Source organism: Theobroma cacao, chromosome 9 (assembly GCF_053813885.1).
Source record: "Theobroma cacao isolate CCN51 chromosome 9, ASM5381388v1, whole genome shotgun sequence".
Taxonomy (NCBI): Eukaryota; Viridiplantae; Streptophyta; class Magnoliopsida; order Malvales; family Malvaceae; genus Theobroma; species Theobroma cacao.
In genome coordinates this window covers 7,071,299-7,089,220 of record NC_142647.1, presented here as the reverse complement: position 1 = coordinate 7,089,220, position 17,922 = coordinate 7,071,299, and the positions used below count along the sequence as shown (strand labels likewise).

Genomic DNA, 17,922 nt, shown 5'->3' with positions numbered 1-17,922 from the left:
AAATATTTAACTTCTGACAGTTACCTGACCTATGATTATTAAATTCCCCTCATTAAATTATCTACCTTCATTGTGCAACCAAATCACTGGAATAAAGGAAAAAAAATTAAATACTAAGTACAGGATTGGTTTTACCATTTATTTACACATACATGTACAGATATGAATAAGTATATGTATATTTGAAGAAAAGAAGGAATGAGAAAAAATTGTCGCCCCCCTCGTCCGCTGCGGTGTAGCAGGGGTCAGGGTCACACTCATTTCATCATAATAGCAACAAGCATAATCTCGACAGGGTTGGTAATACTGCCAAACTTTCCTTTTTTTTTTCCTCTTATTTTTTCTTCAAACCCTAACCTCTTTAACTGACCAATAGCAAGTAACTGAACCGCTTTTGATCTCTAACTAAACCCGGTTTCCCATAACAAACCACCCTTCTTTTCCCTTCTAGGTCCCAGCATTTGCTGCCAGCCGTGGGAACTACTAAACCCACTTTTTTTTTTTTTTCCAATATCGGCTTGGCTTCCTCTCTCTCTTTTATATTACCTCTTTGGATCCTATATCTCTCTCTTTCTTTTTGCCTTTCTCTCTCTCTCCGAATAAATTTTTCTATATATGAAGGACATTTAGCTTACTGTTGTGATACATAGCCCGGTTTTAAAGCAACGAGCAGAGGGAATAAAAGCTCTTTTGGTTTTTTGGCCTCCAATTGTTGTTTTCTTCTTGTGATTTTTGCTACTTGTTGCAGGAGGAGCTTGGTTCTCTTTTCTTTATCTTTGCTTTCTTTGGTTTTCTTTGTTGCTTTCTTCTCGGGGTTGAGGAGTGGTAGCTCCGAGCTTTGATATTTAATTTTTGCTTGAAAGACATGTCGAGCTGCATCGATGTTGCGCCTGAGCAACTCTGCTATATCCCCTGCAACTTTTGCAACATAGTTCTTGCGGTATTTGATCTGATATATCGCTTCTTTTTAATGGGGGGATCTGCCCTTTCTTTTTCATTCACAGTTCTTATCAACAGGCCACTAACATATTATTTATGCAATATATTGTATATTGTTTCGGTTACGTGTTTGGTTTTTTTCTTTCTCCATGTATATCTTACAAGAAAGAACATTTTAGATCCTGATAAAAGCTGTCTTTGCTTCGGTGATCAGAGCTCCCGTGTTCTTTTTACTGAAATCTATTGATTTTCTTTTCTGGGTTTCTTGTTTTTCTTACCAGTCAGGTCTCCATCGTTAGACTTTTCTTTTTCTTCTTTCTTTTGCAGTCAAAGAAAAGTCATAATGCAAAGACCAGAGAAAGAGAGAAAGAGAGAGGGAAGGAAGGGCTTAGAGATAATTACTCATCTTTTGTTATGTTGTTTTTGGTAAATAAAAGAGGATTTTCTTATCGTCCGAAGTCCAAACACAAGCATTTTGTTGATAATCTGATGAGGACAACTCCTTAACTCCCTTGGTTTACTACTGTTGTTACATACCTTTCCCTTGCTAAAAATACTGCCACAACCTGCTTCCTCTGCTCACTCAGCTTCTTTAGCCAATGGGGAAAAGAAAATGAAGATCTCATTAGCTTTGGTCATTTCCCAGGAAACACCCAACTCAAACGCATTAAGAAACCCACCATGCATAGATAATTTTAGTATTACCATCTTCCTTCCATCAAAGGAAACAAAAAAAAAAAAAAAACCAAACCCATTTCTCTTCTTCTTGTTCTACTTCTCTCCAAGAATTTACAAAGCTATGCTTCTTCCTTGACCAATATTCTGCTCATCACCTTCTTAGCAGTCACCTTCTAACCGTTTCCTGTCTCTTTTTTCCTTAAAGCTGATTCAATTGTTGATGTTAAGAGAAAACAGAAGCTCGCTGATCCTCAATATCAGAAAGATAACCCAATTTTTAGAATCTTAGCTGATCTGGGATTTTCTTTCAATTTATGTTACAACTTACAATTAAATTTTACTTTGCAGTAATGTTAATAATATTAGAGAATTGGATTGCGCAGGTGAGCGTTCCATGCAGCAGCCTGTTTGATATTGTGACCGTCCGATGCGGGCACTGCACCAATCTATGGTCCGTGAACATGGCAGCTGCATTCCAGTCACTGTCATGGCAAGATGTTCAGGTGATATCCCTGCTCGAATAATTTATACTAATAATATTGTCTATTTTGAGGCTCTTTCAAGCCTTTGAAACGTAGGGTTTCTCGGGGTAGTGAAACATCTTTATTTTTTAAACAGAAATCAAAGCTTTTCCAAGAGCTAAGATGGAGAATTTCAAAACATTTTGCTCTATGAAATGGTTGCAGTCACTTGAAACCCTAGCAGCCGCCATGATCAAAACCTATTTAATTGGCTTCCCGCAGAGCTGGATTTTGCGGCACTGCGTCAGGGGGCCTATAATTATAAACTATAGTAGTATCCTGACCATTAAAGGTTTAGGCATTTTCTAAAGATTTTTCTTTTGTTTTCAAAGACTTTCTGAGCCGCTTTTTTTTAATTATTTTTTGTTTTGTGTTCTAAGGTCTGCTTTAGGTACCTGATTTGATTGACATGTAAGTTAGGGTTCTTAGGTTTAATGATTTCCTTTCGAGAACTTTGTCTTCTACTGTGGAAACAAATTAAGAAAAGGAAACAGAAGAGGGGGTTTCTGATATATCTTTTGGTTAAAAACTTATTTAGGGGCCCTTCCTTCCCTTGTTACAACGAATTGGCTATTTGGGTTATGTGCACTATCTATCATAAATGATGCTACAATTCTAACTGATTCAGTCACTTCAATGCTGGTTTTGCTCCTTTTCTCTCTCACAAAACATCATTTCAATCTACTCAGCTTTATCTCTTTCTCTTTCCCCCTCTTTTTTCTTTTTTTTCTGTTCTCTCCTCGCCTATCATTACCTCTAACGTGTACCTCTTCTATTTCTTGCTTTTCTTTTCTTTTTATTTTTTTCTGGCCTCAACTATCTAGTTATACAAAACTACCAAAGACGAAAGCATAAAATAAAAGGACCCAAGAAGGAAAACAAGACTATCTCTTTCTTGATTGATGGAGTATTTCCTTAAGAATTGATTGCAATATTCAAACTTGTCCTATGATGTGAATCTGATATATTTTTTCTTTACAATTTTTGAATTTTTAATAGGCACCCAATTATGCAACACAGGATTACAGGACTGAGTTGGGTTCCTCTTCCAAATGCAACAAGTTGTCAATGCGAACTCCTGCTAACAATGTCACTGAAGAAAGGGTAGTGAATCGACGTAAGTTAATCACATCTTTCTTAGATAATGAGCATTTAGACATTTTCCTTCCTCATCACTTTCTCTTTTCTTCTCTCTGTATTTGTGTGCGTGGACGCTCCTGTATATTTATTACAGTTCCTCCGAAATGAATTTTAAGTTCATATATAAATTCATTATTAAATTATTGTTATTCTCATTTTCAGCTCCCGAGAAGAGGCCGCGAGTACCTTCTGCATACAATCAGTTCATAAAGTAAGAAAACCGTAATGAATTTCATTAACATCTGGACATCATTTCTATGATTGCAGCTTTACCATTTTATTACCAATTATACTAAAAACTGTGAAATTAATGCAGGGAGGAGATTCAAAGGATCAAGGCCAACAACCCTGATATCAGCCACAGGGAAGCATTCAGCACTGCTGCTAAGAATGTAAGTTCACCAAGGCTGCAAACAATTGATCAGAAGGCAGACTTTTAAGATTTCATATCAAATCTTTTTGGTTATTGAGCACCTCTTTTTGTTCCTAGTGGGCGCACTTCCCTCATATACATTTTGGGCTGATGCTGGAAACCAACAATCAAAATAAGCTGGATGATGTAAGTATATATATAGCATAGTTTCTCTTCACAAACAAGGAAAGTTTAAAACAAAATCTAGCTTTCGTTTTTCTTGCTTAAGGTAGAGATGACTTCTTTTGTAAAACAGCTGCTATACACATTACACTACACAGCATCTCTATTTGTATAACTATGAAAATAATACTTCAAAATGATCCTTCAACACCTTCCTAATGGGAATTTGAGAAAGATTAGCATATAATCAGAAAAGAATTATAATCAAGCATAAAATGTCAAGGTGTTTTGTTTGGGCCTTAATAACTGTCAAGCTTCTCTCTTTTAGCCAATTGAAGAACCCTTTCTTATTTTGTTTTAATGAAGGCGTACCGAGTAATTAAATTCAACAGCCAATAAATGGGAATGATTTGAGATTAGCAATGGAGAACTCTGATTAACTTACTTATTTACAATTCTTTCTAATTCCTGCTTAATTAAATTCATTAATTGAATTGAACTCCATTTTGCATAGGCCTCTGAGAAACATCTCATGTCAAGGACTGCACTGCTGAACAAGTGATTATGTTTAAGGTTGAAGAACTTCTGGAGTGAAGGCTATGGTTGAAGTAAAGAAAGTATTGATCCAATGTGTTTTTGAGGACATGAATTTATATCCTTAGTTTTATTTTGTCTTCTGTTGTTTATAATATGCTATTCACTTGAACTGAGCTACTTGCTTTGTTGTCTTCATCTCATGATCCACCTTTTAAGTGAACTTATCATATATATATAATCGCTAAAAATAAATTCCACTTTGCTGTTTATTAATTAGCCTGCACTGGCACTCATTTATCTTCTTCCTGATATCAGAGAATTAGTAATCAGAGTACTTGAAATCTTGCATGGTTAATTTTATTCAATAATGTTCTTCATGCATGACTGTTTTAACATCCATACATGTGCCAATTATATATATATATATATATATATACACTCTTTTCTCATTAAGTTGAATACAATTAAAAAATATGTTAATCATAAGATACTCCTTAGAAGATAACATACTTGCATTTGGCTCAGTTATCATATAATTAGTAAATTACTTTACAATGTCTAACTTCTTAGCTGTGCTTACTAAGGTTAAGGGTTTTATTTGATGTATTGTCAGGGTATAGTATTTGTTCACCATCATTTAGCCATAGTGCAATATTATAAATATGTAAAGATAAATATTCAAAAATATTTCAAAATAAATATTTTTAAAATTATGAATATTTATTTGTGAGGGTTCTTATAACTTTTAAATTTATTTATTAACAAAATGGTAACATTTGGTTCACTAATAGTATATAAAACATATGTACTGGAAGTGAATCCTAAGATCAATGCTCTATAAGAAAAATAATTGTACACCCTAAGATTGGTTCTCTGTGAGGAAAATAACTGTGAAAGTTTAATCGAGCTCTATTATATATGATTAAAAATAATATTAAAATAAATTAAATCTGTGTTTGTTGTTTTTAGCTCTGGCTTTTTACTTTCTCAAAATTATTAAAAAATTAAATAAAATAATAAATCAAAGTGATATAACTTCCTAGTTCTGCTTATTGAAATTAATGCACTGTAGGGAAAAAATGTGAAAATGTTTAATTAACCTCTGCTATGAATTAAAATAAAATACAAGATTCTTTTTTATTTTTTATTTTTTCTCTTATTTTTTAATATTATTTATTACTTATTTTCTCATAAATTACTTTGATATATATATATATATATATATTATATTTGGTTAAAATGAGTAATTAATATGCATTGTTTCACATACAAGTTGAAATCACATAATTTGTTTTTTTTTATTTGAAGAAGTGAGATACGAAACATGCTCTTTGAGTAGAGATCATATCCCAACCACTAAATCAAATATTGGAGTCTTATAATTTATTGTTCACAAACATAAAATTTTTATATTTAATTATTTAAAAAATTACATGAGATTTTGCTATAATGAGTGTCCTACAGACACTCTTTTTAAGATTACTATATTAAGTAATATCTTCTTTTAAGTCATTGAATATAATGACATTAGCTATTAACTATTATATTCAATACAATAATATTACTATTAATAATATATTAATTAATTTTAAAGAGTGTTTAAGAGCATTAGTAAACAAAATCCATTAGAATTATCTCTTTTTTTTCAGCGAATGTGGAAAGAAAAATTAAAAGAGGGGGTTGAGGATGTCACGATTTTCAACGTAAAATGTGCTTAGCTAGCTAGATTTGCATGCTATGACAGTAGCCATAGGCCATCACAAAGTATAGACAACTTGGACAATGGAGCAGTAATCTGTCACTGTGTCAAGATCTTTAGTACCCCAGTTGGAAGCACATTTTTGGAAAATTTATAATAACTAGTGTATGACAATTTCATTTATTTCTATAAATTTTTCTTAAACACTGTAGAAACTAAAGTAATCTAGCTGTTATATTTGGCAAAACCTTCATATTTTTTTGTAAGTCATGCACTGTATTTTCGTAATTAATTCCTTCAGCTAATTCTAATTATAATGAAAGTAAATACTGATTTTCTTGCCTTATGTAAATGTTGAGCTATGGTTGTACTTCTTGTAACACAACTAATTTGTTTCCTTCCAATTAATAAATGTTCTTAGAAAACTTCGGGATTTTGCAAGCAAACCATTTCTTAAGAAAACCTAGGTAAGAATTAGAAAATTAATTGTGATTCCAGTGAAACAAGCTCCTCCTGGTAAAAAGTTGAAGGGAATGGAAGGGGAAAGGTAAGTTGCATGAAGTATTACCGGCAAGTACTTGCTACTTCCTTGAGGCTGTCACATAGCAACTTACATGATTCTATAGAAACCAGGGCAGTTCCGTTTTTGCTTTGAATTATTGAAAGAGTGAATGTAGAAAAGCTACTCTTCCTTTGTTTTTATTTTTTTTTTCTTTTAAACGTAAATATCTAAGAAAAGTCTTTGTCTGTCCAAGCATAGAGTACAACTCACAAGCCATAACCCCTGTGGAAAGTAGAATTTGGACCACCATTTTGCTCCATGGCATTTCATCTCAACATCCAAAGAATCTCCAATAAAAAGCACTAAAGGTATAGACCAAACGCTTTTGCAAATGTATTGCTCTTGCTCCATCCTCTCTGATTTTTGCATTCAAACTGTTGACTGAATTTCTACGTGTAATGATATATGCTCAACCTACTTTCATATCAGAATCATTAAATTTCTTTTTTTCATGAACAATATCATTATCGTTACGAAATGGAGGGGGCAGAGACAGCAATTAGGGCATCTCTCTCTCTCTCTTTGATATATGTAATATCAGAGCAGCTGGTGAAGTGGAAATGTGGTCTCCACTGCTCTATTCTCAAGGGAAAGTTAAACTTTCAATCAGGAGCTATAAACACACCCACCTTTTCTCTTTGATTGCGTAAGAAACCTTAACGAATCCAATTTGTTGATTAGTAAAAGGTAAAAAAAAATCTAGACATAACATGAGTATACACCAGAAATGGTAGGCTTATGAATGTTTTTCTTATATATATAAATCCATGAATAGCTGGATTCATGGCAAAAGTAATCCTCCTTAGATTCTGGTTCTTGTAAATCCTCTCCATCATTATTGAGGGCAAGGATTTGTCCTGATAAAATCACCAAAAAACGTTACTGTTTAAATGGTACTTGCAGACTTGTGAATCATATATGTGTGTGCAAAAGAAAAGGGTAAAAAGTACAGGTTTTGAAAGCATTGACCATGATTAAAATGTCTATTCAAAACCATAATGCTTGTCAATAAAATATATGACATTTACAAGCTAACTTGAATCCTGTTGACCAATATATATATTCATGTTAACTAGATAAGATTTGTATGGAAAGAATAAGCAAGCACCAGGTAGAGATAGAGAACTAAACTAAGAAGAGGAGGCTTGTTTAAAATAATCAAAGAAATCAAACTACATATATACATATATATGTATGTATGTATGTATGTAACTAACAATACTTAAAGATGCGTGGAGGGGATAATCATCGGTTTATTTTTCCTCCATTCTCACTTCCATCAGTGTTACTTGGAGTGGGAGTTTGGTTTCTTTTACGAGTAAAGGAAAGAAAAGAAGAAAAAAAATGGAGTAGAATATATATTATTTCGGAAGAGAAGAAACTAGCATTGAATTAATATGAAATTCAACTAGCTAGAGAGAAGAAATGCATGTAAATTGTAAAATGTAACTAAGGGTAATAATGATTGAATGTCCTAGGGATCAGCAATTGGATCGTAGTAAGATCACAAGCTGGCAAATGGATTTTCTTGCTTCTTACCCTACTTATTTATCCAAGAAAAAGAGAGAGAGAGAAAGAAACAACAGTAGTCCATAATAGCACAAGGGGCAATGGTTGGTGGTGGTGGTGCTAGTGGGGAGTAAAAAACTAGAAAAGGGAAAGAGTTGCAGCAGTTCTGACATAAGAATCTGAAATGTCAAATTCATGTCTGGTAAACGCATTCATTTTCATTTCATTGTCATTTCACTTCTCAAGACTGACCTGTTCTATCTTCCCCACGCAAACGGGGCACAGGCACAGGGACACACTCCCCGCACCCAACTCACTGTCTTTGGAGTTTTGGAGTTTTGAGGGACTCCCTCTCTCTCAAGACGAATGTTGGTGTTCCTACACCATTTTTTAAAAAAAAATAAAAAATTGAAGGTGGGGGCACCTGCTTTCCCTTGCAAATGTGCATATCTTTTGAAGGTAGGGTCCAACAGGGATAAGTTCTTTGTTGTGAAAATAGGAGCAACGCCCCAACAACATGTGATTCCTGTTCGGTAATTTTTTTGCTTTTGGGTTTTGGGACATAAATTCTGCGATGTGTGAACAGGAAATGTGCCACGTCCAGCTCCCATCATCCAGGGTGATCTTCCTTTCTTATCCAGAGAGCAGACAGGAAGATCGAAAAGCCAAAAATGGGAACAAAGCAAACTTGTAGTCCTCTATCCAAAAAGAGAGAACCGCATATTCACAACGAGCCAATAACAAATTTTGTTGCAAAGCAACATGGTTCTGTAATTTTACTGGTCCCGGATAATTCCAGTTACTACTTTCAGATTATCCTAAAAAGGAGGATTACAACCTGATGATTTGTAGGTAGCGTTAACCTTATGAAAAACTAATAACAATACACTTTGCTGTAACCAAGAAACAATGAATGCTAAATGCTACAAGTGAATCCAGGTTTCAGTTTATGACAATTCTTTCTCCTATATTAAGGCAATGATACAACCAATTGAGATTCCCATTGATGAAATCTTGACTCTTAACCAATTAAAAAGGAAAGGAAAATAAACATATCATTTCTGTGTCAGTAGCATATGGTATGTGATCCTATTGAACCGAAAGATATTCTTGATGACCTATCAGATCTGAAGTTGAACTCAATATCTGAAGCATCAACATGGTTAGGGGCACTGCTCGTCGAAGGGAAAGAAAAAACAAGGGCAGGAGTAGATCTGCTTGAGCCAAAACTATATGAAGGTACTGTATGTCCCTCTTTCGGCTGATGCAGACTGCTTCCTGATAGCGATGGCATGATGGATGGTGTTGGAGGCTCAGAACACACGCCAGAAGATGTAGAAACAGGGAAAGTGAACCCGAAGCTGTTATCCGAAGTGCACATCCACCTTTGCTCAGGCTTGCCGACGGAAATAGAAGCCAAAACTGGTTTATTTCCAAAAGAGTTAGATAAAGGCTTTTGCAGACCCTCAGACACAGCAGCATCAGCAACCTTCAAGAGATCCTGTCCACTAAATTGATTAGTTTGGCATTCTTTTAAGTACATTAATGAACTTATGGGAAAAAACAGAATACGTGACAGGTGGAACTAAAATTTAAGTAATTGATAAACCTATGAAAATTGACAGATGAGACACAAAGTAGGGATTAACATTGCTCCTGCATCATGATCACAAGATCAATGACCCCAATCGATTTGAAGTTAATTCCTTAGCATGAGATAAAAAATAGATAGAAAAAATTCACATTTCTTTCAATTTCCAAGTTGGGATAACAGAACAAAAGAAATTGGGTATCAATACATTTACCATAGTGCACTTGGTGATAAAAAATTTATTATCTTCATTATAATATCTCTGAAAAATTAGGGGGAAATAGGTTAAATTTCCTTTTAAAAGATCCTGAGAGCCTGTAATTTAAATGTTAAGACATATTCTAGTAACATTACACCCAATACTTACTTGGAAAGTACTTAGCAAAATGATCAGTATTAAAGCAAGAAAATGATACACTAATAGAGAACGCAGACCTAATGAGAGCATGCATGCTCGCGGAACAATAATGCAAGGATGAATGAAATACCTTGTGTGTAGTTTTGATTTGAGAATCCTGCGTTTTCCCAAAATCTAGCGAAGACCCTGCAATATTGCCAAACATTGTAACAGTGCTACCAACTTTTAAACCTGAAGCAGAAGTGGTTTTGTTCACATTCGCAGCCTCAATGGTACTCTCTGGAGAAGCCACACAAAATGAGTTCCCCCTGTCCTCATTCCACTGTGCATGACTTCTATTGATGATTTGATCCTTGCTTTTGGAAGAATCAAGTCCTAAATAGGGCAAACTGTTGTGACCCTTTGAAATGCCAGCATTAGAATCTGAAGATTGAGATCTATTCCACGAAGTGGCTATCCTTAACTCATCAGACTTCTCCTTAGGAGTGGCTAGATTTCGCTCAAGGTGCTCCAATATTGTCCTAGCCATCTGACTGGAATGCGGATGAACAGGTGGGATACCCATTTCAAAGCTTCCAGACTTGCTATCTACTGACTGAAAAACTGAAGAGCTACTGGTGCCTCCTGGTTCCAAAGTCTTCTTGCTAGAAGGAAATAGACCTTTGGTGGAAACATTAGAATTTTCCACTGGGGAAGGACCATTTAACAATGAATGAGAATAAACAGATACTCTGGATGGAGTTTGCATGCCCTTATTTCGATTCCTGCGAATGGGTCCCACAGATCTATGGCCATCTTCCACTATGTTGCTCCTCAACTTCAATTATGTGTTCAAACAACAAGAAAAGAAGTCAAGTCAAATAGATGTACTGATCATAAGAGTTCAATTTATCAAAAAGCAAGTTGCAAATAGGCAATAGCTAAACCATGATAAATATTCTCTTATTCAGCTTTTGGTATAAGTCAGCTTTGGAAAAACAAAACACAGATTATAGGCTGTCCAACCTAAACGCACATCTTTTTCCCTAAATGTTCACAGAATAAAATTTAGATAACTGACAATGACATAACATTTTAATTAAATAAAATGACATAAACACAACATCAGAAAACATAATACATGCTTATCCTTGCATCAGAAGTAACCAGGAACTCATATTGATGAAGCATGATAAATACAAAAATAGAAAGCATATAATTCAAGCTTGAACTACTAGTATTACCCTTCTAATAAAAGGTCAAGGTTCAAGGTTCATTTTCCCCCCTCTCATCTCTCCTAACCTTATCCAAATGTAGCCACAATAAATTTGTTTTAAAGAGAAAGGAAGTTGATTCCAAAGTCTTAAACGAGTCCCAACTCACCTGTAAGTAGTTTCATTCATGATGCAGCTTTGCTTAAGTATCACATTAAAAGAGAAGCTCCAACCAGCCTTACGACTTACTAACAGTAAAGCTACTTCTCTTTCATTGGTGCAAAAGAGCAAAGCTATATGTTCAAATTTAGTTTAATCGCCCAAAGAGAGCTTACTGTATAGAAAAGGGTCATTTCCCAAATAAAATCGCAATCCTAGTTTATGCATTTCTAAATGAGCTAAAATCTAAGTTATACAAATATTGTTCTCCTCCCGAATCCTTGTTCAGAAAACTAGTAAATGTAAGCTTAAGCTCTACCATAAAACTTCTTTCTGCAGGCACCATACGAGCCATATAAAGAACAAGAAATTTTTGCTTTATAATGAGAAAAGAGACAACAAAGAGCCTGCAAGTAAAATTTTCAGCACAACATTTCAATGTAAAATGTACTGAAGCCCAAGCCATAACTTCTTCATCCTTCCATAGAAACTACCATATTTCATCTGATTGTCCTTAACCATCTCCTTCCATTTGGCCTTCTAAGATAATCAAGATATCAGTCTTAGAAGCACTGAGAGTACATTGCTCAATATGTAACAGCCTTAAGTATTATGCACCTAAAATTACCAATCAGTGGTCAATGTCACTATTGCAAATTGAAAATGGTACGACCTTAAAACGAGACAGGCATACCGAGAAATAGAAAAACATGTATGTCTGTGTGCATGCACGCATGCATATACACGAACTTAACACAATATTGGAAGTATAATCAGGAATATAAATCGTAAAAAATTACCTGCCCATATACAGGAGTTCGTGATTGCGGCAAGGGAGAGAATGAACTTTTCAGGAAACCATTACCCTCGTCTTGTACATGAGCAAACTGATTACATGCAAGGAAAGAACACAAAAAAACATCTCTCATGCAATGCATCAAATGTAATCATAATGGAATAAAAACAACATTTTATAATTCCACACCTTGGATTTAGATTTTGAATAGATAGTTCTGGAGTAAGGGGTTCTAGGAAAATTATGAAGCCCAAATCTGCCTCTTTGAATTTGAGGACTTAGATAACCACGCTGATCCTGTACCATGGAACCAGGCCAACATGTGTATGGCTTTGGAGAAGGCAATGAAACAAGTGGTTCTGATGCAAACTCATCACCAAGCATTGATGGTCTTTCATCATTTGATATAATACTTTTAGAACCTAGGTTTAACTCTGATGTCCGGTTTCCCATGTATGCTTTTGCAATTTCAATTGGTGAGGGTCCAATTTCATCTCGGAGCTACAAGGTTTCATAGAATTTAAATATTGAAAAAAAAAGGAAAAGATATGAGGGTTACGAGCACATCAAATTTTAATGTACCTAACAATACATGATATATGTTGGGCATGCAAAAAGATGCAACTCTGAGCATGCGCCCATGTGTGTATTTTAGAGAGAGAGACAGAGAGGGATGACATAAGATAATAAACTAATAAACAACTATCCATGGGAGGAAAGAGACTTCTCTTTTATGTTGGCAGCTCTCAAAAGGCTCATCCAAACCAGCCTTCCCCATCCCAACCAGCGCAATAGCTGTAGTAACTCATCTTAGTTTTACTGTCAAGAGGCCAACCCTTATTTATATCACCTTTCAATATGTCAAAAGCTTCCCAAAAAACATCAGATAAACTTTTTTATCCATCACAAATATCTTTGATCAAATTATTAACTTGACAAGTATTTCATAACTACTTCTAATTATAGCATACACTCCAATGCATCTTTTACTCCTTCAGGGACTAGGATTATTAGATCTCAATATCTAAGCATCTAAACTCTTAAAGTTCATGAACAAAATTATGAGAATTTTACAGCTGTTGTTTTCTCTTTCGAGTTTATGTTAAGCAATTCCTAGCTCCAAGTGTGACAACTTTTGAACCTTGTGTGAAGACTTTTGAGCCTTGTGTGAAGGCTAGATCTTTTATCTTCTTTCTTTTCCGGCATTGTTTCAGATTAACAACCAGCCCTTAAAATTCTATTAAAACCCTAGAATAGCATTTCATGCACATACCATTAATCCAAAATACAAGTTCATTATAATGATTTTCACTCACAGTGGGCTTGGGAATTGGGGTTGCCAAACCCAATACAGCTTTACTTAAATCATCCTGTTTTTCTTCAGTTGACCTTCTCAGGTTTTGAGCAACTATAGCTCCCTTGTCACCTCCAGCAGACAGGGTTAAATCCTTACTTTCTTGATCAACTTGAGGAACATCAACAGCTCTTGAATTTATAATCTCTATCAGACGATTGATTTCATCCCTGGATATAGATTATAAATGTTAAATCACATATTTGATATTAACTCTTAGCACTGACTAAATGATCACCCCAAAAGATACAGAGACAAACACAGATGTGATTATGTGCACAGACAGGTATGAAAGAACAGATCGTTAATTAATAACATCAAAACCAATATAATTCATAATGGCTGGAGTACAACTATAAATAATGTTCTTGACAAAATTTAATCTTGGCAGAAACAGACAAGTCATTACAATTTACAAGAAACAGAGAAAATGTATAATTATAAACAAGCCACCTAGAAAATGTTTTCCCCTTCATTAGCTTCTCAATTTCTGAAAACCCATCATCAGTAACTTCACCCTTATCGCGGTTTCTATGTTCAGCAAAGTCAGAACCAGCCTTTGATCCATCAGTGGTTCCACCAGTACCAGTTGTTTTGGACACTTCAAACTGGAAAAAGAATGCAAATATATTCACTCATGCTAAGCCATCAAGAAAAGCTTAAATTAACAATTGTTCGGTTAATCTACAACATGATTTAAGGAGATTTAAAGTGATGACATGAATACAAGCATTTTGTGAACAAAAGTCCTTACAATTGAAGAACAAGTTCGATCTTCGCCGTTACAACGTTCTTGTATATCTCCGTCCAAGTTAACTGTTTCCAACAGAAAAAAAAATTTCTTCAACAACTAATCAACATTAGTTAAACATTTACAAATTAACAACGCAGCAGAAAAAAAAATCATTTAAAACGCTCCATTCTTTTTCACCTACAAAGTTACTCAATTTCAATCCCTAAAAACCCTAATAAATCACGGAGAAGAGAAAAGTTTTAACAAAGAGGCTTCTTTCAAAAAATTTTAACTAACCGTCAGTTTGAGGTTCTGGCGGCGGGAGGGAATCATTGGTCAGTGGTTTGGAGAAGAGAGAGGGGAAGATTCTAGTGGCGCCGCTGGTTATGAGACGGCAAGCGGGATCGACAAGTTTGGAGAGCAGGCGGCTACGGAGGAACTGGTTCTGCTGCGGGCGGGTGTAGGGTGTTGCCGGTGGTCGACGAGGCGGTTGTCTCCTTAGTTTACCACCGGCGCCACGCTCTGTCGTTCCGGGGTCCTGCATTGAGAAAGACGGCGTCGTTTCTGTGGTTCTTTCCATTTGAGTCTCTTCTCTGTCTCTGTCTCTCTCTCTCCGTCTCAGCACGCACATTCAAGCCCCAACTCACTGTGCCTACTACGAAGCGCGCTTTTTTGACATTTTTTTATTCTTTTTTCTCCTTTTTGGCTACATTTGGTTTTTTCTCCTTAATTTGGGCCCATTAACCAATGGGTAAATGCCACATGCAGTAATTTTTTTGGATAAAAATGAAGGAAAACTTCAGAAAAAAAATGAAATTTTTAATTACTATGAAACTGTATTAAAATATAAAAATTCATCTAATCTAATTTATTAATTATCAAGGTAAAGTGTTTCTTTTTTTATTTTTTATTTCAATAAAGGTGTTTTTTTTTTGTCATTTTCTTTCTATTTATGAAGGGAATGAATTTTGTAAGTAGTATAAAAAAGGTTTTATAATGGGCCATATAAGTAAGAAGTATTAACAAAATATCGTACTTTCTTGTTCACATGTTTATTTCTATAAATATATTAATATAAGTCTTTTTGAGCACAAATTAGGTAAATCTTTCTAGGTTAAGATAGTAAGATTTTTTTTAAAAAAATTATCAAATAAAAATTAAATTTGAAAACCTATATCAATAAATTAAAAAGATTTTCTTAGATAGATTAAGTATAAAACATTTGAAATAGTTTGAATATATTCTGATTTTTTTGTTGAGATAAGTATTTTTATTAAGAATTTTGAAACAAATTTTTACCATTCAACTCATCAAGTTCTATCTATCTATAGTTTGGATTTTCAATATTTTTAATTTTTATTTAATCAATTTTAAAGGAAAACATCACCAACTTGACTTAAAAAAAATCTTATCTAAATGAAGAAGATGCAAGTGCTTCGGTGCAACCTTTCAGCAATTGGGGAGAATTAATTGATTTAATGCCAAAATATCCGCAGAAACCCATATATAGTTTTTCTTCTTTGTTGAAACAGGCACCACAGCATCCATCTAGTGGCCTTAGAATTAGAGGAGGAGGAGGAGAAGGAAGGAAATTTTAGCTAGGTAAAGTAGTGAACATGCCCACCGTTGAAGGTATTGACTAATTGAGACTATCATCTTTATCTTTGGTCCATCAGTTTAATAGCTAGGTTCCCTCTATAACTTGACTAGTTGAGAACTCACCATCGTTTCGTTGGCCCAAACAAGTTTATTCAAGAACGCAATGATATTGATAGTGTTAGTATTGCCTGCAAGCCGATCAATGATTGGTTGTACAAAGATACTTATTATATTTAAGCATTTACTAACATGTGGATACTTGTTACAATAATAAATTTACTAAACATGATTAATTATGGGAATTTTATTCGATTTATCACTCTAATGTCTATAAAACAATTTCTCATATCACAGTTGTGTTAATGATCCTTAGATTTGAGAGCATGTGATTAGTTAAGGAGTGCTATACTTTGATGTTGTCTAAAATGGTCCTTACCAAAGATACACAGAAAGGGATAGATATACATGAGACATTCGAAGGAAAGTCAATGATCAATAAAGGGTTCATCACCTTTAAGTGAATAGTAAGGGGAATGGTCCATGTAACTTGATAAGTAATAACTTAGACTTAACTACAAAAAGACTTAATTGAATGCTTCAATTATTCCCAAGGTAATTATGCAATTAAGCATAATGATTATGCATTCTATAAAGTTTAAGATTAATTAATTGTATATAAATATGAGGCTTATGTTGCATGTAAAGGTTATGACCAGCACTTGTGAGGGAAAAATTGGAAAAAGTTCCAAACCCCTCATAATTGGCCTAACTATCCCTAATTAATTAATTAATTGTTTTCTTCTCAATCTTGAGTACAACTCATGCTATTATATCCACCGATCAAGGTTTAAACAATGGTTATTTGAAATTCTATATGGAGAGAAAAAACCATGTGGATTGCACTTTGCTCGAAAACTTAGTGTCATTATCATCGATTGGTGTATCTTAATTGATTGTATTTTAATATCATTTGGTTAAAAGAAAGTATTGATTGCCTCTTTCCTAACTAGAACTAGGCTCCGTAAGCATAAGTAACTCCATTCTCCATTGGATTTATTCACAATTGTCTTTCGTGTAGATCACATTGGATATTGGACATTTGGACAACTTGTGATTTGGTACAATTTAGGTTGGTGTAAGAGGATTAATGGTGTTGTAACCTTGTGATTTCAACTCCAAGGTATTAAGGTATTATGACCTTTATCTTTTAATTAAGGTTAATTTATGATAAATATCTAAAGATTGATTCTACCTAACAGGAAAGCTTTAAATTTTCGTTGCATACTGTAATATGATTGCATGACTTTTACCTACTTTCGTATTAAAGCCTCTTTTGGTTTATTTAACACAAATTTGACGTTTAATTGCTATTAATGTCAATGGAGGTTGACTATATGTTGATTTGGAGCAAAAGTTTTTGAAAAAGAATTTTCAAAATTGTTTTAAAAAACTATTTTCAAATATAGACAACCTTTTATCCTTTAAAGTTTTAATTGTTTCCTTATTTTATTGATCACCAAATTGAAGTATTGATACATAATTGTGTTGGTAAAATATCAAGGAAGAGTAGGATTAAATTTGGTTGATTATGGTTGTTCTTTGATATTCCAAATTTTTAAGAACACTTGTTGAAAATTATTTTGGTAGAATTTTGGAATTTTTGAACAGCATATGAAAATATGAAATTATTTCATAATTAATGGCTTCAAAGACCATGGAATTGTTGGAAAAAAACCATGAAAATAAATAAAAAAACGCAATGGGAATTTAAAATTTTTCTGTCAAGCAAGATCATCTTTATTTGTTTAATATAGATTTAATCTTAGCTATTTTGTAGAAGTTTGTTTTGTCTAAGGATGGCAATGAGTGTCCTGTTACAAGGTAGTCACATATACTCGACCTGATTATATAGGATTAGGGTACTTTATAATCGGGTTTGGGATGGGTTCATGTAGTGATTTTATTACTCGTATCGAATTTAGATAGGATTTGCATACCATCCCTTGGATACCCGTTATC

The 17,922-nt window shown here is 34.1% G+C and overlaps 2 protein-coding genes across 3 annotated transcripts; one reads left to right on the top strand and one right to left on the bottom strand.

Moving 5' to 3' along the window:
* The first annotated feature begins 469 nt into the window (after nt 1–469).
* LOC18588779 (axial regulator YABBY 5) lies at nt 470–4,626 on the top strand. Of its 2 annotated transcripts, XM_018126453.2 has the most exons (8): nt 470–940; nt 1,267–1,365; nt 2,001–2,120; nt 3,138–3,255; nt 3,441–3,489; nt 3,595–3,670; nt 3,769–3,837; nt 4,328–4,626. In XM_018126453.2, the coding sequence occupies exons 1-8, from the start codon at nt 866–868 to the stop codon at nt 4,373–4,375; spliced, it is 654 nt and encodes a 217-aa protein (XP_017981942.2). In that variant the 5' UTR covers nt 470–865; the 3' UTR covers nt 4,376–4,626. The 2 variants fall into 2 exon arrangements, with proteins under 2 accessions (XP_017981942.2, XP_007013479.3); XM_007013417.3 differs by lacking the exon at nt 1,267–1,365 and having other exon boundaries at nt 479–940.
* Nucleotides 4,627–8,858: 4,232 nt separating this feature from the next.
* LOC18588778 (nucleoporin-like protein) lies at nt 8,859–14,975 on the bottom strand. Its single transcript, XM_007013414.3, is given in 9 exon segments — nt 8,859–9,204; nt 9,207–9,621; nt 10,200–10,886; nt 12,222–12,308; nt 12,407–12,718; nt 13,534–13,741; nt 14,025–14,179; nt 14,326–14,387; nt 14,602–14,975. Coding segments are annotated over 9 exon segments (2,289 nt in total). The 5' UTR covers nt 14,936–14,975; the 3' UTR covers nt 8,859–9,175.
* Nucleotides 14,976–17,922: the final 2,947 nt, after the last annotated feature.

Excerpts from the sequence above, each read along its gene's own strand:
- LOC18588779 (XM_018126453.2), top strand. The coding sequence starts at position 866 with ATGTCGAGCTGCATCGATGTTGCGCCTGAGCAACTCTGCTATATCCCC. Across the intron at positions 1,366-2,000 it reads CTTTTGTTATGTTGTTTTTG|GTGAGCGTTCCATGCAGCAG; the intron begins GTAAATAAAAGA and ends TGGATTGCGCAG. Across the intron at positions 3,256-3,440 it reads AGAAAGGGTAGTGAATCGAC|CTCCCGAGAAGAGGCCGCGA; the intron begins GTAAGTTAATCA and ends TCTCATTTTCAG.